The following is a 27,766-nucleotide window of genomic DNA, read 5'->3' as shown; positions in this document are numbered from 1 at the left end:
CCCACCTTTCCTCCCTCCCTGCTGAGGAAAAAAATAATCTTAAACTAAAGAACAAACTCAACAAATCCGTTAAAAAAATGCGTGGCTCGTGGCAACTTAGGAGAAAGTATGAAACAGGGCGTGATGAGGAAACAATGTGGAGGGTTCCCCTCCCCCAAGTAACCCAGGAAGTAATTCGCCCCCCCACCCAGGGTAAGGCGCATGCGCTGTGTCTGACCCTTTTCACGTGTGGGTCACTCACAAGAGAAAGGAGCGCGCGCGTGTGTGTCTGCTGCAGGAAGAGAACCAGCAAGAGAAAGAGCTGTAGCAGCAGGCGCCATGGTAAGCCCCTGTGTCCTCCCCAGGACCTCGAGAAAGAAACCCCCCACACACTCATGCTCTGTTTAAAGGAATACTAGCAAGGGGTGGGAAGCAGGAATTAATCATCTCTTCTGCTTCCCGTTATTATGTAGCCTTGAGCTTCTCTCCTCTTTACTTCAGCAAGGTGATTCCTTAGGCGAGTCATGATAGAAGAGCATAAAACCATGCATGGTGAGAATGTGGATAGGGAGACCTTTTCTCCTTCTCTTGGAAGACTGGAACCCAGGATCATCCCATGAAGTTGATTGGTGGGAGTTAAGGGATGGATAAAAGGAAGGACCTCTTCACACAGCGCAGAGTTAAATTACGGAATTCAGTGCCACAAGATGTGGTGATGGCCACCAATTTGGACGGCTTTAAAAGGGGGTTAGACAAATTCCTGGAGGAAAAGGCTGTCAATGTTTATTGGACCTGGTGGTTATACGCTACGTCTAGTATCAGGCAGTTAATCCTGTATACATCAGTTTCTAGGGAACATGGGTGGGAGGATGCTGTTCCTGCTGGTGGATTTCCCATCGACAGCTAGTTAGCCACTGTGTGAACAGAATGCTGGACTAGATGGACCTTTGGTCCGATCCAGCATGGCTGTTACATTCTTATAATAAGGTAAGTGAAAGGAGGTGTGCAGGGTGAGTTAGAATAGATGGCCTGGGTAAAAATCTCAAGGGGACGGGAGTGGGGATCCCATTGGCGTAAAAGTGGGCCAAGCTTTCATATTCTCCTCAGGGTAGACAAGAGGGCACTTTGCACAATGCCTCCTGAATGGAATTAGCTTCTATAAGATGCGGCACTGGATTGCCCCAAGCAAAAGGGAATCAGAAAATCCATGGAGGATAAGTCTCAATGGCTATTGAGCATGATGGCTTAAGTATAGCCTCCATTTTCAGAGGCAGTGTGCTACTGGAGTTTAGAGTGCTGGAAGGCTACTTCCTTCGTGCCCTGCTGGTGGGCTTTCCAGAGGCATCTGGATGGGCATAGTACTCTTGACTGGATGGGCCTTATGTTAATTCTAGCAGGGCTTTTCTTAATAGGCAAAGAAAAGTGCAAATGTATAGAGTGGAAGTGCTCGGCCTTGGGCCTGCTGAGAAGTTAGGCTATTCATCTTGTGCCTATGCATATGAGGTCATGAGAAGAAAGTACTCCATGCTTCCTTGGCTCTGTCTCCTATTACGCCATTTCAAATCAGGCAGCTCCATGTGCTTGTCCTCCCTTTTTGTCCTATGTGCTTGGCTGAGACCATTAACTCTGCTGTGGGTGCCAGGATTTTATAACATGCTGTTTCTCCTATATGGGAAAAAGAAAGAGGCTTAAAGATTTATAGTCTGTTTAGAAAAACAAACAAACTTTGAATGTCCCTGAGGAAGCATAGTACTTCCAAAGGTACTGTAGGGAAAGGAACTTTGAACAAGCAACAGGGTAGTGGGAAATCAGTAGCGGAGTAATCATTAGATCAAGATACTTGGTGTGAATAAAAGAACTTTCATCCTAATACTGTGTGTTGTTGCTATAATTTAGACATCTGTAACAGGAACTGCTGTTGAGGGGTAGGGTGCTAGATGAGGGATTCCTACTAACAAGGAAGTCCTCTTATTAAGATGTATAAGGCCTTCATTTCTTTATGCATTGTATTGTAAATTGCTTACCTTAGAGAACCCTGTAGCACTTATTTTCACCCAAAGAAATTGCTGGTTCTCGCTCTCTCTTTAAAATACCAATTCATATTTCCTGATGAAAACAACTACTTGTGTAGCTTCTTACCTGTTTCCTATTGGGATTGGGTTTTCAGAAGTTCTTAAAACTGTTATATTCATTCATCCCCAATGCTATAACTGCACTGCAGACTTGTAGACAAGTCCCATGGAAGTGAGGCCCAGTGAATTTAGTGGGGCTCACTTCCAGGTGCGTGCGTGTGTGTGTGTGTGTAGGATTATTGTTTTTAACTGGTTTTAAAATCATGTCACTTTCTGGTTTATTTAGAACTTGAACCCTAAAGGGCCAAGGGAAAAAGGGATGTAGCAATTGTGTTCTATTCTGTAACCAGTTGTGTGCCACTTAGTGGCTGCTTTTTGCTCTGCTTCTATAAGGGGGGGGGGAACCTTTCAGTATTCCTTCTGCTTCTGCAACAGCGACCTCTATAGGATTCAGCTAAGCCAGCCTTTCTCCCGCTTTCTAGCTGTTTCTATAAGTGTCCATGCTGGATGACTATGGAAGGGTTTGGGGTGGGGCAGGGGAGCCAGTGCCAGGGTAAGTAGACTAGCTTCCTTTTCTACACAGCGTTGTTTCCTTTTATCTATATTAAGTAGCTGCTTATACTTTCTCTGCTGCCTATTTAGAAACACAGATTTGTATGACATCTAACCCTGCAAACAATTTACTACAAACTGGCAGCTTGTAATGAAACTAATTGCATTGCTTTTTATAGGTGATAGTAAAAGGCTGTAGTTAACTGTATTTGATGCATCAAAATGGTTGGCGATTTCTTTTAAAGGTTGATGCTAAAGTTAATGAATATTGTACTGGTCAAAACCTCATGAATACTTTCCAAAGTTCAACATTCTTTACATTGCTGAATCTTAGCATACTTGTGTTGTGGTTAATAATTTCCTCAACGTGCATTACAATTAAGCGCATCTTCTTGACTAAGATTAACTTCCTAAAATCATTTTCTTGACTAGGATTGACGTCTTTTTGAAATTCTTTATTTGTACATTTCTAAATCAAAGTTTGGAAAGGGTCCCAGGCCATTCCTAATGACATGCTTGATCTTTCTGCTTGGAACACATAAGCTCAATAACTTTCTACCTTGCATTTTTACCCTCACTTCACATATTTGTACAAAAATTATTAATTAATGTGACTTGACATTATTTTTCAGATAGCTCTAAAACAGAATTGTATTTTTGAATAAGATCTGACTGGAAAACCTGGTATTCTCCAGGTGTTTTGGACTACACTTTCCAGCACCTCCATTTGAAGGTGTTGTAGTCCAGAATATCTGGAAGGCACCAGGTTGTCTACCCCTCCAGGCCTGATTTATGGAGTTAGGCATAGAAGTGCTTAATATCTGTCCTGCGAGTAGCTTTAGTGTTTGTTTCCATCCTTGATGTCCTTGATCTGTATAACTCAGGCCTCAGGCAGTTAAGAAGAATGCAGTTAAAGGTCACATGTAAAAACTATGTAAAATATTTCTGGTTAGCTTTAAGCTACTTTATGTAAAATCTATTGACATGTGCAGTCCTTCATTGTCCATAACAGGGATTGTATGCATTTCATCATTTTTAATATCCCTAACTTTCATGTATTTTATTTAACAGGCTGGGCGGGCATTTAAAAATTTCCTTCCTCTTTTTGACCGTGTACTGGTTGAAAGATGTGCAGCTGAGACTGTAACTAAAGGAGGCATCATGATTCCAGAAAAATCTCAAGGAAAAGTACTACAAGCCACTGTTGTGGCAGTTGGAGCAGGCTCCAAGGGCAAGGTAAATAGATGTTTATTTTTTATTTTCAAGTAAAAAATGCACTGGTTTTAAATGTTTGGATTAGTTTTATGTACTTTATGTTGTTTTTAATTGTGTTGTACCCCGCCTCGATCCAGAGGGCGAGGCAGGTAACAAATAAGTTTTTTATTATTATTATTATTATTATTATTATTATTATTATTATTATTATTATTAAATAACAAGCATACAGATATCCTAATGCTTCAATCAAGATCAGCTCTTCTTTTCATCTTCTGCCTCAAACATCTTTAGCAGTGTGATACAGTGATCATTACTACATGGCAACAGGCTTATAATTAACATTTCAATGGGAGATTATCCACCCTCTGCTCTACTTTCTGGAGTGTGTTCTTCTCCCCCTGCTATGTTGTTTTTGCATGAGAAGGTGCTAGAAAGGGCAACCACCCCTAGTGCTGTGATGTGCTTTCACAACACTAGGTTTATTCATGGCCTGTTGGGTTGTAATTCTGTGCAAACTCCTCTATAAATCCCAAAATAAGCATAACATACTTCCATATTGGTATAATTCTAGAAGAGGAGGTAATTTACATGCACATGCAATAAGTCTAAGTTTTGGAGTTAGAGTGAGGTGCTTACTCTCCCATCCAGTTGCTATTCAAGGGTTTCGAGGGGAAAGAAAGAGGATCTGTCTGGAGGAATACAGAGACGTGTTATAAAAAGATGAAAGAATGGGGAGGGAAATAGCCAAATTTGTGTATCAGCTTTTATGCTTTTACATAATAAAGCTACATAACGACCAGATTATTATGAATGGCAACTGATGTAAAGGAGAAATGAAGTGATGGTTGGTCCCAGCCAGGTTGATGGAGGGGCCTTTGCTGATTTACTTCCTCACCAGATGCAGCCAGGTGCCATGGCAGACACAGGTAGTTCAGTGAGGACTAGGCATACTCAGTGACCATGGAATGCTGATTGCTGGGGAGGAAGAGAAGCAGAAAATTGGGTGGGTGGGCAATAGAATGGAGTATCCTGAAAGAAGACATAGCTGGCTGAGCAGAACACTGAACGGGAGTACTCCACACAGAGCGGAATACTGAACGGGAGTACTCCACACAGAGCGGAATACTGAACGGGAGTACTCCACACAGAGCGGAACATTGAACGGGAGTACTCCACACAGAATGGAACACTAAATGGGAGTATTCAGCATGTTGGTGATGATACCTATAATACTTCAATATCAACCATTAAAACAGATAGCGTCTAAGTTTCTTCCAACTTAAGCTTGCACAAGTTTTTAATATGAAATGAGGTGCTTTATGCTCTGGCAGTTAATTGCTTACAGCAGAGGCGGGCAATTAGAAAGGGGTGACAAGTCGGGTGACCCATCCAGCCCTCTTTGGGCCAGGTAATGTCAGGGGCCTGGTCATGCCCCCTGACTTCACTTGTTCCTCATTTGGAGCTTTGAAAGAGTGATTCTTGTGGTGCGTCCGCCAGGAACTGGCTTCGCCTGCCCCATGCCTTCTTCCATTGTGGAGAGGACACTGGGCAGGCAAAATTGCGAAGCCCTGTTTCCCTGTACAGGGAAGGCAAAGGGTGAGCAAAGCTGGGCAGTGCATCCATTCTTTGCCAAGCACTAGATGAGTGGGCTTTACTTGGCCTTCCCCTTCCCCACAGGGGAAAAACAAGAGTTGACCACTCATCCAGCCTTTGGAGGAGCCCTTGAAAGTGCCAGATGATATGTGATCAGAGAAAACAGTGTGCTGCTAGATGTTGCATTACTACTTAATTGCCTTAGGAATCCAGGAATCTTCCTCCCACTGTTCCTGTGCCATTCCAAATCTACTCTGGGGATTCTCCTAAACCTCCTAAACTGTTCTTCTGATGGAACAATTCTGTTGGTGGGAGGGGGCGTTAGTTGAATACAACCTATACAATGTAGTTAAATTGAGAGGTGGAGAGACAGGGTGGACCAACTACCGCCAAATCAAAAATGTTCCCTTGGGGTGGGCAACTTGTGTCTATCCAGATGTTTTGACATACAACTCTCATCAGCCCTAGCCAGCATAGCCAATAGTGAGGGATGATGAAAGTTAAAGGCCAAAACATCTGGATGGCCCAAGTTGCCACCCTCTGTGTTAGAACATATTATCTAAATTTTTAAAACTGCCGGTATTTGATAACAAGGGTTGAAATTGTTCTGTATTGATATGGTTTACTAGTAGACTCCTGCTGTCCTGAGATGAGAAATGGAGAGCATTCTTGTAGAGTTATTTGTTCAATCTGTGCTATTTTGAATTAAAATTGTACTCTTACTACAAAACATTTTTTATGACAGTGTAATAGAAATTTAAAATAACTTTTCTTCTTCCTTCCCCTTTAGGATGGAGACTTTCGTCCAGTTAGTGTAACAGTTGGTGAGAAGGTTCTGCTACCTGAGTATGGTGGAACAAAAGTTGTATTGGATGACAAGGTTAGCCAGTAAATTAATTCTATTCTATCTATTTCACAGCTTAAACTGGATTAACTTTTTAAAAATGTGATCTTAAAGCAGTGTTTCTCTGAACGATATAAAAGCAGCATACATATCTCTTTCTAAGCAATTTAAGATCTTAATGCCCTGTTCCCATATACCTCACTGGTATGCTCACCTAGCTCCTATACTCCCCATTTCGGCAGCTCTTAGATGTATATATACATTGCCTCAGTGGCTCCCTCCTGTAAACCCTTTCTTTTTATTTCATCTTCTTTCAGAGATAACGGAGTCTGGAGTAGCCAGATACTTGGAACCCAACTGTCCTCTTTGTATAATCCCACTAGTTTGAGGAAATGCAAGATTTGAATATTGATAGGCTTGTTTCCTGAAAAATTTGTGACCCGTGCCCCTTTGGAGAAATGAGCATGCAGAACAAGTAAAATCTACTTGTAACCAATGAAATCTTTTGTTTGCCAATATTGGAAATGTAAGGGTTTAATCAGGGTAGCATAAAACAAAAAGACAACATACAACTTCCAATGTCTGTGTCCGGTCAAATCAGCTACAGAAGTAACTTTACTAACTAGACTTAAGTGTGGGGAATGTAGAAGGTACATGCGTATATATGAGGTATTTGGTGGGCTTTAAAATCTCATATGAATACAAGAGTCTTGAACAGATGAGTTCCAGCTGAGCCTCTAATATGGATTTTCCTCTAAAATTCTTTTAAACCCTTGCAAAAACCACTGTTTTTGTAATCACTAGTCATTGATTAACTTTACTTGGTGAAATCAAAATGGCTGCATCAAACTAGCCCTGTATGGGCCTTCATGGTACACTACTTTCAAAGATAAAAGTAGTGGCATAAGAAATTCCTCTTCTGTGACTTGGCTCAATGGTTGGGGAAAAGTTACTTCCTTGTGTCCTCCTCCGGGTGCCTACTCCGAGGGAAGCTCAGAGGACAGCAACAAGGGAGAGGGGCCTTTTCTGTGGTGGTCCCCCAATTATGGAACGATCTCCCTGATGAGGCCCACCTGGCGCCCATGCTATTATCTTTTCGGTGCCAGGTCAAGACTTTTCTTTTCTCCCAAGCATTTAACAGCATATGTTGAGTTTTAACTGCCTCCAGAACTAGCTTTGGCCTGGCTGATTGTTTAAAAATTATTTTAAATGTTAGCTGTTTTTATGGTTTTAAATTTTGTATATTAATTTTTAATGTCCAGTCTTTTAATCTTTGTAAACCGCCCAGAAAGCTTTGGCTATGGGGTGGTATATTTTCATCATCATCATGTGTATGTCACAGATAGTGTGATTTAAAATATTCTATTGAATAGAAACTCTCAGGACAATTTGTCTTAATGTCTGTTCTAAAGAAATGAGTGTCCTTTTATCTCCCTAACCTGCCCCTCACCCATCGCCTGCTTTTTCAGGGCAATAGTAGAAGAAATGTCCTTGGGTCACTATTTGTGGATCACTGATCCATGATGTGGTCATAAATTAGTCTCTCTGATGAAGAAATGGCAATGCCTTGTCCTTTGAACTAGTTATTGTCTTTGGCAGATACTAATTTGTGTTCTCTATTTGCAGGATTATTTCATATTTAGAGATGGTGATATTCTTGGAAAATACGTTGACTGAACAATTCATCATGCTGCATTATCATGAAGTTGTCATTCCACAAAGAGTGCTCAAATGGTTTTGTTTCCATCATGTAAATAATTTCCTTATTTTCTAATAAATGCAAAGTCTTTCAAATAACTGAATCTCATTATGACTCAAAATAAAAACCAATGTGTACAGTCAAAATATACTTCTCACTGTTCTATTCATCATGTTCTTTCCTCTTTTTTTACTCAATTAACCAATAAATTGTTCTAAATTAATAAGCAGAACATTTCAGGGTGAAGTTACAATGGGCATCAGTAAGAACGTAGGGGCCAGGATCCAAAAAGCTGTGAAGCCAGTCACCCACAAAGAACAGCCACCCATGCACATAGCAAACTGCTTTTGAAACAGAAGTGGGTTTCAAAAGTAGTTTGCTATGTGACATATTCATAAGATGTTCAGAAAAAGAAATCCATTAAGCTAGGGCAGTAGCCTTGTGTGAGCCTAACTAGTTTTTTGCGTCTGGATTAATTTCCACTTCTGGGACAGCAAGGCTGAAAAAGAACACATCAGAATATTTTGATTGTTCACAAGCAGTATGATTATCTCTTAAACGCAATAGGTGAAATGATTCCTAGATGCTAGGAAATACATATTTGTGTAGGCAAAAAATACCATTGTATTTTCAATGGACATCACATTTCTGCAGTTTGTTTGGCCTAGAAACTTGACAATTTCAAAGTTACAAAATAAAATTTGATGGATTTTAAAATGTTGGTGCAAAAACAATTTGGCCCAAAAAATAATGGAGAAATGGAGTTTGTGTTTGGTTCTATTCTTAAGATGGAAAATGGGAAGAGGCTGCAAACATTCAAATTATGCTCTATTAGGTACTAAGATGGTTTCAAGTTGCATTTGGACCCTCCCAAGGATTGCTAGGAGGAAGAAACAAACAAAAAGCAGAATCCTATTGTGTCTGTGCAACTGCTTGCACAACAGGGATAGCAGTCCTAAAAACAAAATGAGTAGAAACGCTCCTTTCTGGAATGAGGCAGGTCAGCAGAGCTTGTTGAAGGATTTCCAGCTTTAATACAGAATTTCCTCAGAAATGAGGTAGTCCTGCATTTAACAAGTTTTAAAAGCAACTGAGAATTTTCCTTGATAAAGAGAATAATTTGTCTTAATACACAAATGGTGAATATTGGGGTGACTTTATTTCTAGTAACTTTTGTGATCAAGGGAATGTTTATTTAAACCATATCATGTAGACTACTTCCTCATGCCACATGCAGATCTGTTAATTGCAAAACCCACTTTAAATACATGCTGTCTCTGATCAGTGCTAGTATGCAACATCTGTTCTGAGACAGTCATGTGCCCTGTCATGGGACTCTTGTCTCCTGCTGAGACAAATTTGTCAGGGCTTCAAAGTTTACCGTGTCAATATGCTGCTGCAATATTAGCTGTAGCCACACTCATCCAGGAGTGATTCTGAACATACAAAATCAGTGACACCCGGCCTCCCAAAAGAGCCTGGGATCCTACAAGCAAATAACAACTAATAGGATTTTTTAAAAATGCTTTTCTTTAAACAGCAACCAATTTTACATCCCAAAGCTCCCTTGGGTGTGTAGAGGGAGATCCTGGCCAGGATCTTTTATCAGAATGACTAATTTTATGCTTTGGGTGATATATGGGTTATTCATCAGAATAAGTAGTTTCTGGGTCAGGGATAAGTTCTGTCATAAAGCCTTCCCAAACAGAAAACATCCCTATATTTCACATTATTGCCCTGATTCTCAACATATCTACTCATAAATGAGAACGTCTACAAGATTTATATCTACGTAAGTATGTTTACAGTACCAGCCCAATATATTTTTCTGCCAAAAGCAAAGCCGGAATGGCAACTGTCCTGCTTGAAGTGGAGCTCAAATACTGCCCTCTCCATTACTAGGGCCAATGCTGGTCTTTCAAAAGTCTTGCTGCAACATTCAGACACCAATTCCAGTCTTCATCCACCCTTCTCATGGTGCCTCCAGAAGCAGGTTGCTTCACCTTGCTGTATGGCAAGGTAGGCTCCTGTGGCTTAGATCCCAAGACAAGTTGACAGGAGGAAGATCAGGGAAGGAAGGTTTCTCATCTCCTTCCCCCTGCAGCTACCTGTGCCCTGTGTATAACTTATGGATCATCAAGAGGTCCTCCTGAACAATGGGATAGCGCTTGGGGAAGTGGAATCAACTATAATGGGCTTGGCTCCTACGATAAATTTACATAACGAAGTTTGAACTTTAAGGCTGCAACCCTATGTATGTTTAGGCAGGAAAAAAAGTCCTACAACTCCCAGCATTCTCCAGCCAGCATGGTTGGCTGGGGAAAGCTGGGAGCTGTAGGATGTTTTTGTCTAACCATGCATAGGATTCTCAGGATCCAAGCCACTACTGTGTGGTGTAGCGGCTAAATTGTTGGACAGGGAGTTGGAAGATCTGGCTTCTAGTCCCTACTCGGCCATGAAAACCCACTGGGTGATTTTGGGCCAGTCACAGACTCTCAGCCCAACCCACCTCACAGGGTTGTTGTTGTGAGGATAAAATGGAGAGGAGGAGGAGGAGAATTATGTTCCTTGGGTTCCTTGAAGGAAAAAAGGCGTGGATATAAAATGCAATAATGAATAAAATAAACTATAATTAATGGTCTATTTTAAGACCCTATTTGTTGTGGTCTTTAGTTGCTTCCAAAAAAGCATGTTTTTATATAAATTAATGTGGAGAGGGGAGACCCTATGTACAGACTTTGCAGGATGTCGTGGAGAACAGCTGAGAATATTAAATAATTCTTTCACCCCAAGACTATATCACTATGAACAAAGGCGTTACAGTTTATTTGCAACTGTGGCTTACCATGGGTCCAGTTGATAGGCAGCTGCAGGAAAGGCATGCTAACAAGAAGTCTGCATTATGGATCCCAACCAAGAAGACTATTTTGCCATCTCCCCATAAGAGCAGAAATGCTCAATATTACAGGAAACATCATTTTTTTTGTGGTGGGATGGGGGAACAAAAAGATTGCTTCAGCCTGCACAGAAAATTTCAGAGCATCATAAATTCCGTTACTTTAGGTGTATCACATGGGATTTCCCCATACACACCACTTTGAACAGCAGACCTCCACATTGTAAACAAAGTTTGCTTTAGAAAAGCTGTAACCCATCAGATAACACAACTGGATGAGAATGTAAAACCAGACAAATTGAAAAAGTTACAGAAATGGTTAGCTTCTCAAAACACATGTAACAATCAGATTGAGAGGTCAGCAAGGACCTCAAACTTCTCCCTGCTTTTACCCACACTTCCTTAGAAAAGCGTAGATCAAAGTGTGACAGACATTCAACTTTTTTGGGAGAGGGACAAGAAAAGTATTACATAAATTCCTTGCTCCCTCTACCTTTCCCTTAACTATTTCCCCCTCCAAACTTGAGGTGGCTGTAGAGCAGGCAAAGGCATGTGTTTGGGTATACTTACTATGCTTTCCCAAACATAATGCATACATTTTATTTTAGAGCAGTGTATTATTGTAATAATGTTGTATTCCTGTCAATGAGACCTAAAAGTTCCCTGCATGATGAATGTAGTGTAAGTCAGTGTGGAGTTAACTAATTTAGCCAGAAACTGATTTCTTGCTGGAAGCATCTTGATTTTGATATAGGTCATGTTGAAAGTTTTATTTCCATAGTTGATATTGCCCCACTTTGACATTACACAAAATTAGACAAACCTGTTTTGTACTTGGCATTGTAGGTTTATGCACTGACCAAGTAAGATTGTTCTGTTGCACACCCTGTCCCTCTCCAATGTTTGTCGATTTTCCCTGGTATAAAAAGTGATTTATCAGGCAAATCATCCCCCCCCACCCCTGGTTTGCAAGTAGATTTTTGTTGTTGGTGGCTTGTGTGGTTTTTTAAATAGCTATTATCAAACATCAAAGTAAGCTCATGCAATTGTACTGCTTCAGTATGACAGGAATGCATAATTATACATTCCTATGACACTTAAAGTGAAAATTAATTTTTGAAAAACCCAATAAACTACATAGTGCTAGACAAACAAACTGCTCTCCCCCTCCACTAATAAGTAAAGGTGAAGAAAGTTATCCTGTCCAAACTTGTTAAGGAAGCAGCAACAGCAGCAAATCAAAGAGTACAAAAGTAGTAAAAGTCCTATGAATCAACAATGTAAGTCTGAACTGCAATAAGCTGCAGTTTACAGAAACCATAACATAATTATAATTCCATAACTGTTTAGTGCATGAGATTATTTCTTTACACATCTGATCACATATGTGAAACAATAAAATCGAAACACTTAAAAATACGTTAATGGCAAACATATTTATGACACAAAGCCTACAAGAATTGTTGGAAACAACTGGGAAATTATAGGTGCCATAATGTTTTCAAGGATGTGGGCGGTTATAAAAAAAATGGCTGCTTAAAGACGCTGCTCATGTGCTTCTTGGCTCTAGTCTAAGGCTGTTATTGTTGCTATGCTTGATGTGCTTGCACTTTGGAAATGCAGGCTTGAAATGAAAGCAACTGCAAACGTAAAAAAACAAAAACCCTCTTAGAACATAACTTTTATCTTTTAGAAAGGTTTAGATGAAAGACTAGTAAGTGGCAACCTTGGCAAGCATCGATGAGGGAATGTGCCTCTATAGGCTGCCGGCTCTAGGCTCTGTTTCTAAGAAGAGCTATGACAAGAAGCTGTTTTTTTCCCTGTGAGCAAAGAAGTTCTTCTCAAAGATAATTTATTCTGCTTGTTTTGCTGAGCCTGGGCTGAGAAAAGGGAAAGAAGAAAAGAGATGGAGCTAAAAGGCTTCAGGGGGCAAGGCTGTGTTTTGGTTTCAAGGCCGTGGTGAATGTGGAAAAACTCTACACATTTCTGGCATAGTTGTGGGATAGTCAGCCACAAAGTATTTAACAAGGGTATGTTTTCACAGACCAGCTTATTTAAGGGAAATGCTACAGTGTAAACAAGCTCAAAGATACTTCTGAAGTACCCTATTTCTTCGATTCTAATACTTTTCCCCATATAAACATCTCTAAAAATGGGGTGCGTCTTAGAATCGCGGGTGTGTCTTAGTTTTTTTTCCTGTTGGTGGTACTGAAATCAGTGTGCGTCTTACAATCGATGGTGTCTTACAATCGAAGAAATACGGTATAGGCAAACGTTTTTCATCTGAAATTGAAATCCTGTATGTAGTGGCTAAAGGGAAATCCAGCTCAGAACTAACAAAAACGAGTTGTTGACACTGGCAGGTCAAGGAATGAAAGCACGTAGCTCAGGACAGGCCCTTCAGCCATGGGTGTGCTGTGGGATGCATCAGGAATGAGGGTTGGGCAACGGCTAAATTTCACCTTCATATTTCCTACTCCGGCCCTGTTGTCCTGAAGGCGCGTTCAAACCCCGAGGCAGGAGCTGTCTCTGGGCTCATCTACACCAAGCAGGATATTGCACTAAGGGGTATATAAAAGGCAGGAGCTATACCAAGCAGGATATAGCAGTATGAAAGAGGAATATGGCATGTGTTAATGGGTTCCAAAAGTTGTCAGTGCACTTCAATACCACTACAAAGCAGTAGTGTGGCTCCTGCCTTTTATATACCGCTTTCATACCGCAATATCCTGCTTGGTGTCTGAGTCCCCAATATAGCTCCGCGTTTTAGAGAGCAGCGTAAATACGCATATTTTAACAGAAAAAGTCCCCGGCCAGCCATAAACACGCATAGGATTGTCGCCTTCAGTTATTTTAGCAGTGAGGAAGGGTCGCCTTTCGCACTAGCAGTCGTATCTGAACGGCTGTTCTTCCCATTTCCCATCCAAGGCCGTGGTTGTGGGCGCCATGTCGCCTCTCCCTACTCCCTTCTCCTCCTTTGTGGTGTGCTTCTAATAGTTTTATTATCGAGAAAGACGGGGGACTTCCCATCGAGGCAGCTTCGCTTATAGGTTCTGTGGTGTTTTTAAGCTACTCCATCATTCCCACGTAACACTTCTTTCCCGCGCGATGTCGCGGCCCTCTTGCATGGAGGAAGGGCTGGCGTGACACCCTCCCCCTTCCCCTTCTTCGAGATTATTTTCAGCGCCGACAGCCCGTCCTCGAGGTAACGGCACGTTAGCCCCGCCTCCTCGTCAACGTCGACCGACTTCCTCCCCCTCCCTTTCCCTTGCACTGTTCTATTTATCTTTCCTCCTCCCACCCTCTGGGCGCTCTTCTATCCGACGCTACCCCTCCCCATCGCCGCCTAGTTCTCTGTCTCGCTCTCCTCTCCCTCCTCCCCGCGCCCTGACGTCACTGTGACGTGATCCTCCCAGTCTCTGCCGGCTGTTCCGCCGTCCTCCCCTCCCCTCGGGGGAAGTTTGCCTCACGTCGCCGCCGCCGCCGTCGTCTCGCGTCCTTCCTCGCGCTCTTCCGTCTCCCCTCCCTGCTTGCTAGTTGCTGCTGCCGCCGCCGCCGCCGCATCCGGGTCCTGGCGCCGCTCGCTGTCACTATGGTCATGGCGGAGGGGACGGCTGTGCTGAGGCGGAACAGGCCGGGCACCAAGGCCCAGGTAAGCCTGTCGCCCACTCGCTTGGCCTCTTACCGCCTTGGGGATGGGGGTGTTGGTAGCAACGGCCGCGGCGAGGGAACGGACTCGGTGGGCGCCGTGGGGGGTGATAGGGCAGCCGCCGCTGGTGGGTGAGGCCTACTCGTAGGGAAGAGAAGAAGGAAGGTAAACGGGCCCCGCCGCCCCCTCTCTGAGTCAGAGTCGGTGTGTGGAAGAACGCCGTTTGTGGGCTGGGAGAAGTAAGGGGGAGGCAGGATACTCCCTTCACGGTAGTAGGCAGGCAGGCAGGCAGGCAGGCAGGCAGCGTCCGGTGTATGGCCGGGGGGTGGGTGGGGGGTGGGGGGCAGATCAAGTGCGACGCCACCTCAGGCGAAGGGGCGGATGACAGCTCTGCCTATGTACTTTGGCCGTGTCTAAATAGTCTACGCTACTAAATGTCCTGTGGGGCGGGGAGGCGTTGTGGTAGGTATGAATGAGGAAGGGGTGGGCGTCAGTCGCTGAAGGAATTTGGAGGAGGATAGATACCTAAGGGGAAAGTAGGGGGCTGGATATACAAGGGGAAAGCGGGGGAGGGTGTCGGGAGAAGGGGTTAGCTAGGCAGAGGGGTTAGCTAGGTGACAAGGCAGAGGTTCAGGGCTCAGGTGTGTTGGGACTCATGGCTGCAGGTGAATGGTGCTGGATGCAACAAGAAGATAGGAAAGGATTATAGTGAAAGGGACAATAGCTTGATGAGTTCCCAAAGTGATGGGTGGAGTTGCAGGGTGGCGGCTGGAACAGAAGTAGTCTATCCTGTATTATTCAGGACTAAGTTTCACCACTGATTGGCTAGTTTTTTAAGAAGAGGTATGTTATTGGCAGAGACTGATGGCAATCTTTAATGCTGTATAATCAAGATATCACACCAAACTTTGTGATTAAATTTTCGACATAGATGTTGATATCTTCAGAAGTTTGAACTTTCCCCCTATCTTTTCCCTGTGCATATGACTTTGGTTGCTATAGTTGAGTGTATGTGTGGTCCAGTTATTTTTATTCAATATTTGAAGAATGGGTGAAAGTTGTACTAAAACATTTCCCTGTTTACTCCTTCCTGATCTTTTTTTATGTAGTGGATGGATGTGTAAATCTTTTTGCTTGATGTTCAAACCTTTGCCCACTGGGAAAATTGTGAAGTGTATATGGGAGCTAACCTGCTTTTTGAGAGGCTAAATTCCTCATGAATACAACATGCATGACAATTTAGATTGGTTTTTGCAAGTCTAGACAGGTTGTCTAGAATAAGTAATATTTAGTACATATCATTAACTATATTGTTGGGATTCTTGTGTACAGCAAAGTGATTTGTTTTTTTTGAAGGAAATTGCCTGGAGGCTAGTTTGGAGGCTAGTTTGTGCTAGAACCTAGATTAAAGAAACTGTTGTAAAACTATCCTCTGGAAATACACACTTCTCAAAAGGAAATATATATATATACATACACACACACTTTATACTAGAAGCCCTGTAGTAGGTATTATTTGGTTAGATTCTATAAGTAACTAGCTTGGGACTTCATTTTGAAGTGCCAAATATTTTTTACGAACTATATATTGTGAATTTCTTTCAGTTGAAAAGATTGATGAGTCATCCTCTCAAGATAGCTGTGGGAGACATACCTGCTGAGAAGTGCCCAGGAAAATGGGTGTGGGTGGATATGCATTCATGTATTATATAAATGCATATTGATTAGAAACCTATTGAGTTTCTTCTTTGAAGCACATCTAACACATCTTAAAATGTAGTGCAGTGAAACAATTTAGAACGGTGAAGAAGTGACTATTACACAAGAACTGGAATCATTATTAATGCACATTCTATGTCATCAGAAGTATTTAATACTGAATAAAAATGCCCATCACAGAGAATGACAGGATGTTGGAAGCACCCCAACACCATTTGCTTGGACTTTTTCTATTAATGTCAGTAGAATTTATTTTCAAGTTTTACAATGCTTATGATTGCAATCTAATAGTTCAGTTCTGTGCATGTATACTATCAGGTAAGTTTTACTGGTGTTTGTGTGTGAGATCTAGCCTCGGATAAATGTGCATAGGGCTGCAACTGAAGTTTTGTACTCACAAAGCTCTGAAATACACTTGGGTCATAGACAAAGATTTCCCAGCATAATAAATAAGTTTTACTTTTACATTTTTATTGTCCCTGTACTTAAATATTTAGAAGACTACAAATGGTTTTGTAGCCTTGCTTTGCTGACGAATAAGTCTGTAGAGTGGGATAGAAAGACTGCTGTATCAGTGTAATGTCATGGCCTGTAGCATTGTGCTGCGTCATGATTTGCTAATATAAGTGTGGGTTGTATAGTGCAACATTGTCTATTACTCCACCACTAGATTTAACTAGTGCTGCCTAGAGTAATGCCACCTAGGGTATCCCCTATACAGGCAGGTTAATAATAATAATAATAATGTATTATTATGGAACTATGTTGATACAGTTGGACTTTCCTGATAATGGGATTGTATCTGACAGCAAAGAATATGGAATTGTCCGATACAGGATGCTGCGGTGGCTATTTTGACTCAAGTCAGTGCAGGTGCTAGTATAGCACTTGGATTAGATTTTAGGACTAGATTGTGTGTGTTTTTCTCCTCAGTTTCTTTGGTTTAATGCTTCATTTTTTAATTTTTTTTTAAGGATTTTTATAATTGGCCTGATGAATCTTTTGAAGAAATGGACAGCACTTTGGCAGTTCAACAGGTACACTGTTCCTGGTTCATTGTGTCACCTGTTATATTAATTTACTTCTCTGTCTTGTCATTTGCGAATTGCCTAGGTTATATTTGTATTAATAGTATAGGTTCAAACATAATTTTGCCTGTTGTATATATGTATGGGGTAGTGGCTAAAGTGTTGGACTGGAAGTTGGTTGATCCGGGTTCTAGTCCTCACCCAGCCATGGAAACCCTCTGGGTGACTTTGGGCCAGTCACAGACTCTCAGCCCAAATAACCTCACAGGGTTGTTGTGAGGATAAAATGGAGAGGAGGAGGAGGATTATGTATGCGGCCTTGGGTTCCTTAGAGGATATAAAAGACGGGGCATAAATGCAATTATAAATAAAAATAAACTAAAAATGTAAAGAGTAGCATTGAGTGTTTGTATATCATTATTATCACATCAGGAAAACACTGAATTTCCATGCATATTGTAACTTAGCTGTCTTCCTTGCAATTGTAGTTGCTCTATTTATTCCTTGTTCGACTTCACAGCATGGCCTTTGGATTACAAAGCCAAAATTCCCTTGCGCGTGTAATGAATATGAAGTACTGTGCATGAAATAACAGTTGGCTCTTCCATTTTGTAACCTTGGAGGCTGTACATGAGAACAAGGTGTAGCATAGTGGCTAAGAATGTGGGGTTGGAAAGCTTCCATCACAAATTTTGCTACAGCCTTGATCTCACTAAGTGTCTCTATGACGATATTAGGAGTAATTGTTTTTTAATTTCCCCTCTCTAGTATATCCAACAAAACATAAGGGCAGACTGTTCAAACATTGACAAAATTCTTGAACCTCCAGAAGGACAGGATGAAGGTGTCTGGAAGTATGAACATTTAAGGTAACTGTAGCCTGTCCTTGAAAAAGCACATCACTGCTCTTAAATAATGATGCTCATTATGTCCTTGGAAGCCCAAATCTGAGAGTCGAAGGACCCTGGGGAAAAAAAGTGATTTTCTTTAGAGAATGGAAACCTTAAATGCTAAATCCTTTTGATAATTCCCAAGGGTCCACACAAACCTTCCTGTTACACCTACTCTCCTAGTTGAATAGGAGTGTCACATTTGACTGGGGATGGAGAATTGCAAGAGAGAGCTTTTCCTTCCTTTCTTTTGCAATCACAACCTCTCTTTCCACAAACAACTGAGTTGCAGATTTTTACTATGTGATTGTTATAACTTTTTTCATAATTATGAAATTTGAAACCTCTCAAATAATAAGCGGACTCTGATCATAGAATGTATTGTTCTGCCATTTTCAAAGCCATTCTGATCAAATTCTAATTTTGTGATAAATTCTCTAGACCTTAACTGGATGAGAAAAACTTGCATAATTTATCAGAGATTTATCTATTTTGCCATATGTAACCCTTAATTCTAAACTTGGAAATGGGTTCCATTATGGTTAGTGGAACATGCCTCTAAATTAGTGTGCTTATGATTTCAGGGTTAATATTTTGGTACTGGCTCATGTTCTCTTACTACATAATAGTAAGGACAATTCAACTACATAATAGTAAGGACAATTCAATTAAAGGCTAATTCAATTAAAGGCTATTTTAACTCTTTCTTAGGATTGATTTCGATGTTTGCACCCCCAAAAGTCGGGTCTTTGCTTTTAGTCTTTGCTCTTTCAGTGTGCATAATATTTTAAAGGCCATTGTCCTAAAGGCCAATGGTCCATGCTACCATTGGGGATTTGTAGCACTGGCGTATCCACATTGCATGTATATGAAATAGCACAGTGATGAAAGGTTTCTAAAACGTAATACCTTTTATGTGAAATACTAAACTTGGATGAACATTTTCTTGGGCCTCCATATACAGGCTGTAAAGCTTGACATGGGTCAAAATGGCCAGAGATACAAACATGTGTCACATCATACAGAACCTGCACAGTTCATTGGTTCCATGCGTCATACAAAATTCCCGGATTTTTTCCAACACTATGAGAACATGTTTTATTGATGGATATTGTAGGTTTTTAAAAATTTATTGTTAATTGCCATGAGTATTGTGATTGCAATAGAAGGGCAGGATATGAAGCTAGATAAATAAATGCATTAAATAAATGTATGTATGTTCCACCATCCTTTTTCTTTGTCTTGAAGGTGCAGCTAGAGAAATGATCCTTACTGTTACATGCAACCTGCCATTCAAGGAAATCAGTCAGTTTGCTTGTGGCAGTTTAACAGTAGTTCAACTTAATTTGGTCACAGAACATATTATAGGGTTCCTAAGTATCCTGAGGTAGAATATATTTTGAGAACATCTTTAGCCACAAAATGTTTTTTTTTTCCTGCACCATTGAGACTCCATCCTTCCTTTTTCACTCTGCTATTGGTGTATTCCTTGTTTTTGATTTTTAAATTAAGCCAAGCTGGTTGAATATAGTCTTTCTCTCTTGCACTGTATCACACCCACCATGGTTTCAAAACCCACTGAAATACAAATTTATATTTAGTAAAGATGGTATTCATGTTTTGTTTTATAATCTTCTCTTTGGATACCTATGTGCTCTATCTGTAACTAGTTCTGATAGTGCTTTAACTGATACTGACAGCATTATGAAAGGGGTGTTGTATGGAATACTGCTCTGGAAAATCCCCAGATCTTGAGGAATGGCTTTTTACAGGACATGAAGAGCTGTGAGGCTGGTGTAGGGTGTGAAATCTGAATATGGCCTGTTCAGAAGACACCTTAAATCACAGCTTTAACAGCGGTGAATATGTCTTTTTGCCTTATTCACCGTGGTTTAAGGTGTCTTCTGAACAGGGCCTATGACATATGCATACAACACCATGTGTTCCCCTCGTTTTCTTTGGAATTTTTCTACATAATTTTTTAAAAAGTGACTTTCAAGGTATTGATACCTAACAGACTGTTACCCAGACAAACCATGATAAATCTTACTAAAATGTGATTACTTTCCTTTATCACTACATTTTAATGATTTTATTTTCAATATACCTGTTTTATGGTGTCCTTTATTTAGTTCAGGGTCTACATTGTTTACACATAAGAATTTCCTATAGGTGTTTCTTTTTTTATCATAGTAGCAAGCATAGTAGCTTTCATTTCTCCCTCTCTAATACTAGAACCTGGGGTCATCCTATGAAGCTGATTATGGGTAGATTCAGGACAGATAAAAGGAAGTACTTCTTCACACAGCGCATAGTTAAATTACGGAATTCACTACCACAGGATGTAGTGATGGCCACCAATTTGGATGACTTTAAAAGGGGTTAGATAAATTCCTGGAGAAGAATGCTTTCAACGGCTACTAGTCTAGATGGCTATGTGCTACTTCCAGTATCAGAGGGCAGTATGTCTCTATATACCAGTTGCTGGGGAACATGGACGGGAGGGTGCTCTTGCACCTGTGTCCTGCTTGTGGTTTCCTGGTTGACAGCTGGTTGGCCAATGTGTGATCAAAATGCTGGACTAGATTGACTCTTGGTCTGATGCATCATGGTTCTTATTTGTATTTTTATGTTCCCGTCCTGCATCTTCATTCCAGAAATAACAATTACAGCATTTTATAACGCTTTGCTTTTTCCATAGTATTGTAGTTAATAACAACTAGACTGTGGTGTTTTAATGAAGGAGGAAAGGTAATAATCTAATGTTTTATGTTCTAAAATTTTAGGCAGTTCTGTCTTGAGCTTAATGGCCTTGCGGTTAAACTTCAGGTAATTTTTTTTCTTTTACCATCTTTTTGACAGTTAAGAATAAACTAGGGTTTTTGTGTGTGAGTGTTAAGAGCTAAATATTTTTCTTTGGCACTCTGTTTTTGGTTAACCATGGTGGTTGGTATAGAAAGATAGCTGTTTAAAGAAGAGATTTTATTTTCCTTGTAGGCTTAATTTTTATTGCACACATTTTTCAACAGACTGAATGCCATCCAGACACATGCACACAGATGACAGCAACTGAACAGTGGATTTTTCTTTGTGCGGCCCATAAAACTCCCAAAGAGGTAAGAAGAAGTCTAGAGAAAGAAGCGATTAAGGCTCTTTCCTGTTTATTATGCTGGGAGTGTTATTTTCACATGCCTGTATACACGTGAACAGAAATAAGTAGCCTTTATTCATCTACCATTTTCCGTTCTTTGTCTCTGACATGATTCAGATGTCAGCTTGATGGTAAACTCCTGTGTATGTTGGAGAGTGAGTGTAAGCCTCAGTTTAGGATTGTGCTGGATTGGACTCGATGGCCTTATAGGCCCCTTCCAACTCTACTATTCTATGATACCACTAGATGAGTTATTGTACTCTTGTAACTGCGTAGTTGTAGGGGATACAGGTATATCTCAGTCATGGCAACATGTAGAAAATGTATTCAATTTGAAGTTCATGGTCAAATTTAATTTTGTCCTACCGCTTTCCCTGCTTTCGGCCCCGTTATTGCTAGAATAGTGAAGGAGGTGGCACAGGGGACTGCAGAAGGAGAAGGAAATTGGCAAAAATCCCCTCCCCTCCCTCTTTCTGCCAGCAAGAGCAGAACTCTGCTTAAGTGATGCTCCCGCTTATGGAACGAAAGCTGGATCCAACCAAATATAAGAAATATCTTCCTTAAGTATTGACCTGTTTTCCTCCTTTATATGTCATTTGAGCATGCATCCCTTGTTCTAAGACATAGTTGAATCATTCAATCAATCAGCACACAGTGAAATGTGGAAATAAAATCATGATCTGGGAACAAGAACAAAATGTATAAACCAACAGTTCATCTGATGAAAATACAGAGTATAAAATAAGAATGAAAATATAATCTTGCATCTGAATTTAGCTGGGGATTTTTGACTTGTTTTGTATAAGTTCTGCCCTAGATGTGGTTTTTAAGTCATCTTTAAGTAAAATATTACTTGAAATGTAGATCAAAGCAGTACCTAGGATTGAGAAACTGTAGTGTGTATGGTGTTAGTAAGCAAATATGGAAAATAATATGTCGCTACTATTTGGGTAAAAATAAGGTAAGATTATAACCTAATTTTTGTGTTTGTAGCTGTTTTGAGGATATCCATTTTTTTTCCTAAGCTGCACAATACATGGGTATAATAATCCTAGTGAATTCTGCTAACTTTGATCTTTAGTGTCAGACTAGTTGCTTGAAGATTTGGGATTTGATAGATTTAAGAAGCATGCCTGGAATATCACAGAACCAATCATTACGGTAAAAGCTGATTTAGCTGGTTCATTTTTGCAACAGTCTTCTGTCAGGGTGCAATCCTATGTATGTTCAGACAGGGAAAATATCCTACATGGTTAGTTGGGTAATGCTGGGAGTTGTAAGACATTTTCTCTCTAAACATGCATAGGATTGTGCCCTTAGAGACTCATGGGTCACTTCCAACTTTGCTGGTTCTGTTTGACCCTTGACACTGGCTAGTGAGATACATCCTTGCTCAAGTCAGCCTGCCAAGCGTCCTGCCTCTTCTAGATGGAAATAGGTGTGCTGGTTCAGTTATGTACATAGGGTTTAAGATGGCCTTATACCAAAGACAATGTTTTGTGCTAGCAGAGCCAATGTAAAGTGATTAATAATTTGTTCAAAACATAAGTAATAGGAAATCTGTAAAGATGAGTTATAAGATTATAATTTGTGCAGAGGCCACAAGTGAGGGAGGAAGCAGCAGCCGGGCATCTCTCCATCATGCCTGGGTCCAGCTCCAGCTGAGAGCCCCCTCCCTCCTGCTGCCAACTGCTGAACTTTGTAACTAAGAATGTAGTTACTGAATTTGCTTTTCTTTTTCCCCTCCTCCTCCCTCCCAATCCCCTTTCCTTTTGTGTCATGTTTTTTAGATTGTAAGCCTGTGGGCAGGGACTGTCAAATACTTTTGTAAGCTGCCATGAGCCTTTTTTGGCTGAATGGTGGGATAAAAATGCTTAAATAAATAAGTTATGAGACTTGGACATATCTGAATGGGAAGCTTTTGCGAACATGTAGCATTGAAACTCTGTGCTGGCATGGTTCAACTCTAGAACAAGAGTGAATGTAAGAAACAGAGCGAATATAAGAAACAGAGCATCAGTTATGACCTTCTTGCTGAAGTTTATAGATATGACGCACATACTGGGTACTAGCCACTTTATCATTCGGAGCAATTGTAGTTTATATTAATTCAAGTAATGTAATTCAAAGGGATGTTGAAATTCCATCTTACATAGATGTACAATGGCCATATATAATCCATCAAGTTTTTACTATTGAATATACAAGAAATTGTTTCCTACATTAGATATAAACAGGGATAATTTACTCCCCCTTCCAAAAGAATTAGAAAAAACGCATTTGGATTTTAATATACTGCATTGATATTGGTGTTGTATGGGAGTATACAAAGGATACATAATTTTTTTTGCCTAACAGATTTGTAACCTGGACTGTAATCCCAAGCAGGCTCGGAAATTATTTCCATGGAAATCAATGGGGCTTGTTTGCAAGTGCATACATTTAGGGTAGGATATGAGTGAGCTGACAGGTGCCCGTTTTCTATAAAATATTTTGCCCTAGGACTTGAAACTGATGTGTCATTTGAAATAGTAGTATTCATAGTTCTCTTGGCAAAATCTTCAGTGTCCTTCAGGAAGTAAAAGGATTGCAATGTAAAGACCGTTGTGAATATTCTAATAACTCCTGGAGAACAGTTTGGTTAATTGGTGTCTAAAGTGGTTATGAGCATACTTGCATTGTTTGAGAAATAGGGTCCCTGAGAAAATGTTGTTTACAATAAAATACAATCTTTTGCTTTTTAATTTTTAGTGTCCTGCCATTGATTATACCAGACACACATTGGATGGAGCTGCATGTCTTCTGAATAGCAATAAATATTTCCCCAGCAGGTAAAGCACTAAAAGAATCTTTGGCATTTTTAATATTTGTAATTTGTTCTAAAGGACTTAATTTACTTGGTGAATGAATTCTTGCTAGAAACCTTGTTTTGACATAGCATTAATTTCATACGTTATCTATTGACCATGATTAGCAACAACAAACGTAAGGTTCATTGTAATATTTGCTTTTAATGTTTACAGGGTTAGCATAAAGGAATCCTCTGTAGCCAAATTAGGATCAGTTTGCCGTAGAATCTACAGAATATTTTCACATGCATATTTTCATCATCGTCAAATATTTGATGAATATGAAGTAAGTACTATAATACTAAAGCTGCAATCCTATATTCACTTATCTGGAAGTAAGCCCCATTGAATGTGATAGGACTTACTTCTGACTAATTTGACACTTCTTTTTAGTGCCAGAATTTATTTATAAATTGAGCTTATAAAGAACTCTTATTAAAGACCACTGCTAAGTCTCATTCTTTCCTTCCTTGAAGTGGTGTGTTTGGAAATGCTGTTTGGAGTATGGAATGTATGCCTACTTCATATTGTTGTTTTTAATGAGGGTATGATATATTATAGCTGTATGGTACTTCCCAAGTATTATCTGTCCATTAAAGGGTTACCCTTAAAGATGGCCTAAACATAATTTAAAATAAAATAAATAAAATTTGGCCACATATTCTATCAAAAGTATGTGGACAATGCATTAGGGGCTCTTTACCATATGTTTGGGGTGACAAAAGTTTTGTCTAAGATAGGGAGTGGGACCTAAATGATTTTTTTTCAAGTATTTTTTCTTAGCTAATTAAAATGCGCATTGACCTCGTAGTCATAAACTTTCTGTAGGTTACTCATTAATTTGTGCTTAAGTCACCCAATCTTTTTATGTACTAAAAAAAATTTAGATGAGCAGTCATAACTGCCTACATATGTGTATAAAACTGTGCAGTTTTCTTAGATGTGCTTCATAAGTTGTTTGGACTGCTTGTAGTACGCCAGTCATGTTTGGCCACCTGCCAGGTTGACCCTCTGATTTTCTGAGCCAGAAGAGACTAAAAAGCAGAGCATTTTTCAAGCATCCTGATGGGCCATAGTATGCAGCACATTGAATTGCAGTGTAGTTGTTTCCTACACAGAGATTTTCATGTAGGAAATTGTAATAAAAATGGTCCTGAGTAATTTTAAACCGTCTCTCCTTTTGTTTATGTATGTTTCGGTGTTACTATCTTCTAATATCTGGGTATTTTCTATCTTCAGAACGAAACCTTCTTGTGTCACCGGTTTACCAAATTTGTGATGAAATATAACTTGATGTCCAAGGATAACCTGATTGTACCAATTTTAGAAGAGGAGGTGCAAAATTCAGTTTCTGGTGAAAGTGAGGCATGATGAGTATCGTGGACTGAAATAAGCACGTAATTAACATTATGTACTGTATATATCATTTTAGAAACTTCAATCATGTATCCTTAGAGCTTTGTTTAGTATACTTTTTGTATGCTGTGTGCGTTGCCTCTTAATATGGGATATGGTTTAAGTTATTCATGAGCTGTATATTCTTCAATGTGGCACTCATGGTTTTTAAATAAAATTAGAATTATCTGTTTATACTGCCTGTTAATAAAAGAATTTACAGTTCTGTAAAATTGCTGCTAAACAATCATTGGATCACAATCTTCAAACTTTGTGCAGTTTAAACTTTCTCGTGCTAATGAAGTTGGAACTTTAGCCTTAGTTTGACACTTTAATTTCAAAAACATGCAAGCATGCAAGTCCATTTAATTCTAACTTTTGTCGTATTTTATAGAAATTACCCTTATTTTAGTTCACAAGTTTTGTTTTTGGGTGTGTGCATCTATAGTACTAAACTATTGTAGTATGTGTATATCCAAATATTCATTATTACAGTATTAATACCAAAAGGATAACTTTTATTATGCTACCCAGTCTTTTCTAGAGCAGTTCCTTTCTTTCTGGACTTGCCTTTCTTTATCAATAGAGGCTTGTGTGTACCACAAAAGGTCACGTGTTCAGTCACATTAAGGCAAAGATTCCCCTACATGTTTTCCTTAACTGTACCTCTCGCCAGTGGATAAAAACAATGTGTGTTCCTTCTTGCCTACAGTAAAGTACTCTGTGGCTTATGCCTGCACATATTTATAGTAATTGCTTACAGACTATACCTTGCATTAAACATTCATGTTACACTACAGCAGAGTGTGCCAAACTAATCTTACTCATTTGTAGCAAAGGTTCCACGGAATGTTGAATCTTACCCATCACATACATGCAGCTGGTTTTCATCTTTCATGTGTCCAGATAATATCTGCTTTATGTTCCAGTAATTGAATTCCACCCTTATTTCCTCAAATCTAAATGTATGTTCTTTAAATAGCTTTTTCAGGTTTGCATTAGCGCTAAGGTTCCATGAGAACTACTTTAATGGATTTTGAGCTATTTTGAAGGCTGTAGAACTAAGTATTTTTAAAAGTATAGCAGATTTCGTTAATTGGATGTGTACATGAATGCAGAAATCTAAAAGCACTAGCACTGTTCTTCAAAGTTGGTGAGATGTTTTAACTTTTTCAAGTTGGTGTACGGCCCTTTCCTATTAAAGACATTAACCAGTGCCCCATTATCTGTTGAAATAGATATATTTTGGCCTTTATGTGGCCAAGCTGACTTTACTTAATTTGCTTTCTTTTGAAGGTTAATCGTTAACTAGAAATGAAAGTGAATTTATTTCCTAATATTAATAATTTTGTTTCAGAATACGTAGTAGACATGCCTTAATTGCATATAATACATTGAAAATTGGACACATCTAATACCAAGATTACCACCTTGATATAAAGGGAATCTTAGAATGAGGGACTGGAGGGACTTGGATCTTCAATGGTTTGTGTCACAAGCCCCATTCCTTTTGAATGGGTCTATGGTAGTGGCATATTTTTGTAGCACTAGGCTGGTGGTTCTTCAGTGGGCTGACACAGTTCTGCCTTCTTTGGCTGTTCTTATTTTCTATTTTAAAAATGATTTTAATGGTCAACAGGGTCATCACATAAGATGGTTCTTAGCAACAGCAGTTACATCATTGTGCCGACATGGATCTTGGGCAGTATAGATCTGATTGATATCTCAAAGTGTGTGGCTGAGTAATGGCATTTTATAGGTAGCAGAATATATTTAGCGTTGTCATAATCAGCTGGATTAATATAGCCTTCCCCAGTCAGAAAATGAACAGTGTCATCAAACATTTTTGTGAAAATGTGTCATATTTGAGGCTGCAATCAAATCTTAACACATTCTAATATATGCGTCTGAAATAATTCTTGTTCTTAACAAATTATTCCAATTCTGCTGCACTGTAAACTTTACTTCATATAATCAAAGTAAATGGCCTAAATGGGAACTGCTTGAAGCTTTCCTTAATGCTGTTGACTTAAGTACCTCTGATAATATGTGTGCACATGTGCCTGCCTGATACTATAGAACTTCAGTAAGCTTAAGTGAACTATTGACTTTGTATGGTAAATATATTGAGGGTTTAACTTACATTCTGCATTATAGGGAAACTGAGCTATGTTCGTCTTTTGAATTACATTGTAAAAAGTAGAGGTTGCAATTAAATATTTTCTTTTTCCA

At 39.7% G+C, this 27,766-nt stretch overlaps 1 protein-coding gene across 3 annotated transcripts; it reads left to right on the top strand.

Annotated features, from left to right (window-relative positions):
- The first annotated feature begins 224 nt into the window (after positions 1-224).
- LOC134392152 (MOB-like protein phocein) lies at positions 225-27,766 on the top strand. 3 transcript variants are annotated; one of them, XM_063116230.1, is made up of 9 exons: positions 225-321; positions 3,675-3,839; positions 17,196-17,258; positions 18,018-18,118; positions 20,926-20,968; positions 21,169-21,255; positions 24,042-24,121; positions 24,314-24,425; positions 25,379-27,766. In XM_063116230.1, exons 1-9 carry the CDS (start codon positions 319-321, stop codon positions 25,508-25,510), a joined length of 786 nt encoding a protein of 261 aa, XP_062972300.1. In that variant the 5' UTR covers positions 225-318; the 3' UTR covers positions 25,511-27,766. The 3 variants fall into 3 exon arrangements, with proteins under 3 accessions (XP_062972300.1, XP_062972299.1, XP_062972298.1); XM_063116228.1 differs by lacking the exons at positions 225-321; positions 3,675-3,839 and adding an exon at positions 14,298-14,505; XM_063116229.1 differs by lacking the exons at positions 17,196-17,258; positions 18,018-18,118; positions 20,926-20,968; ... (2 more) ...; positions 24,314-24,425; positions 25,379-27,766 and adding exons at positions 6,205-6,294; positions 7,885-8,065.

The sequence above is a fragment of the Elgaria multicarinata genome, chromosome 2, assembly GCF_023053635.1.
Source record: "Elgaria multicarinata webbii isolate HBS135686 ecotype San Diego chromosome 2, rElgMul1.1.pri, whole genome shotgun sequence".
Lineage (NCBI taxonomy): Eukaryota > Metazoa > Chordata > Lepidosauria > Squamata > Anguidae > Elgaria > Elgaria multicarinata.
This window is presented reverse-complemented; position numbering and strand designations above follow the sequence as displayed.

Coding starts and splice junctions, on each gene's coding strand:
- LOC134392152 (XM_063116230.1), top strand. Junction 18,119..20,925: donor TGGAAGTATGAACATTTAAG/GTAACTGTAGCC, acceptor CTAAAATTTTAG/GCAGTTCTGTCTTGAGCTTA. Junction 24,122..24,313: donor AATAAATATTTCCCCAGCAG/GTAAAGCACTAA, acceptor TAATGTTTACAG/GGTTAGCATAAAGGAATCCT.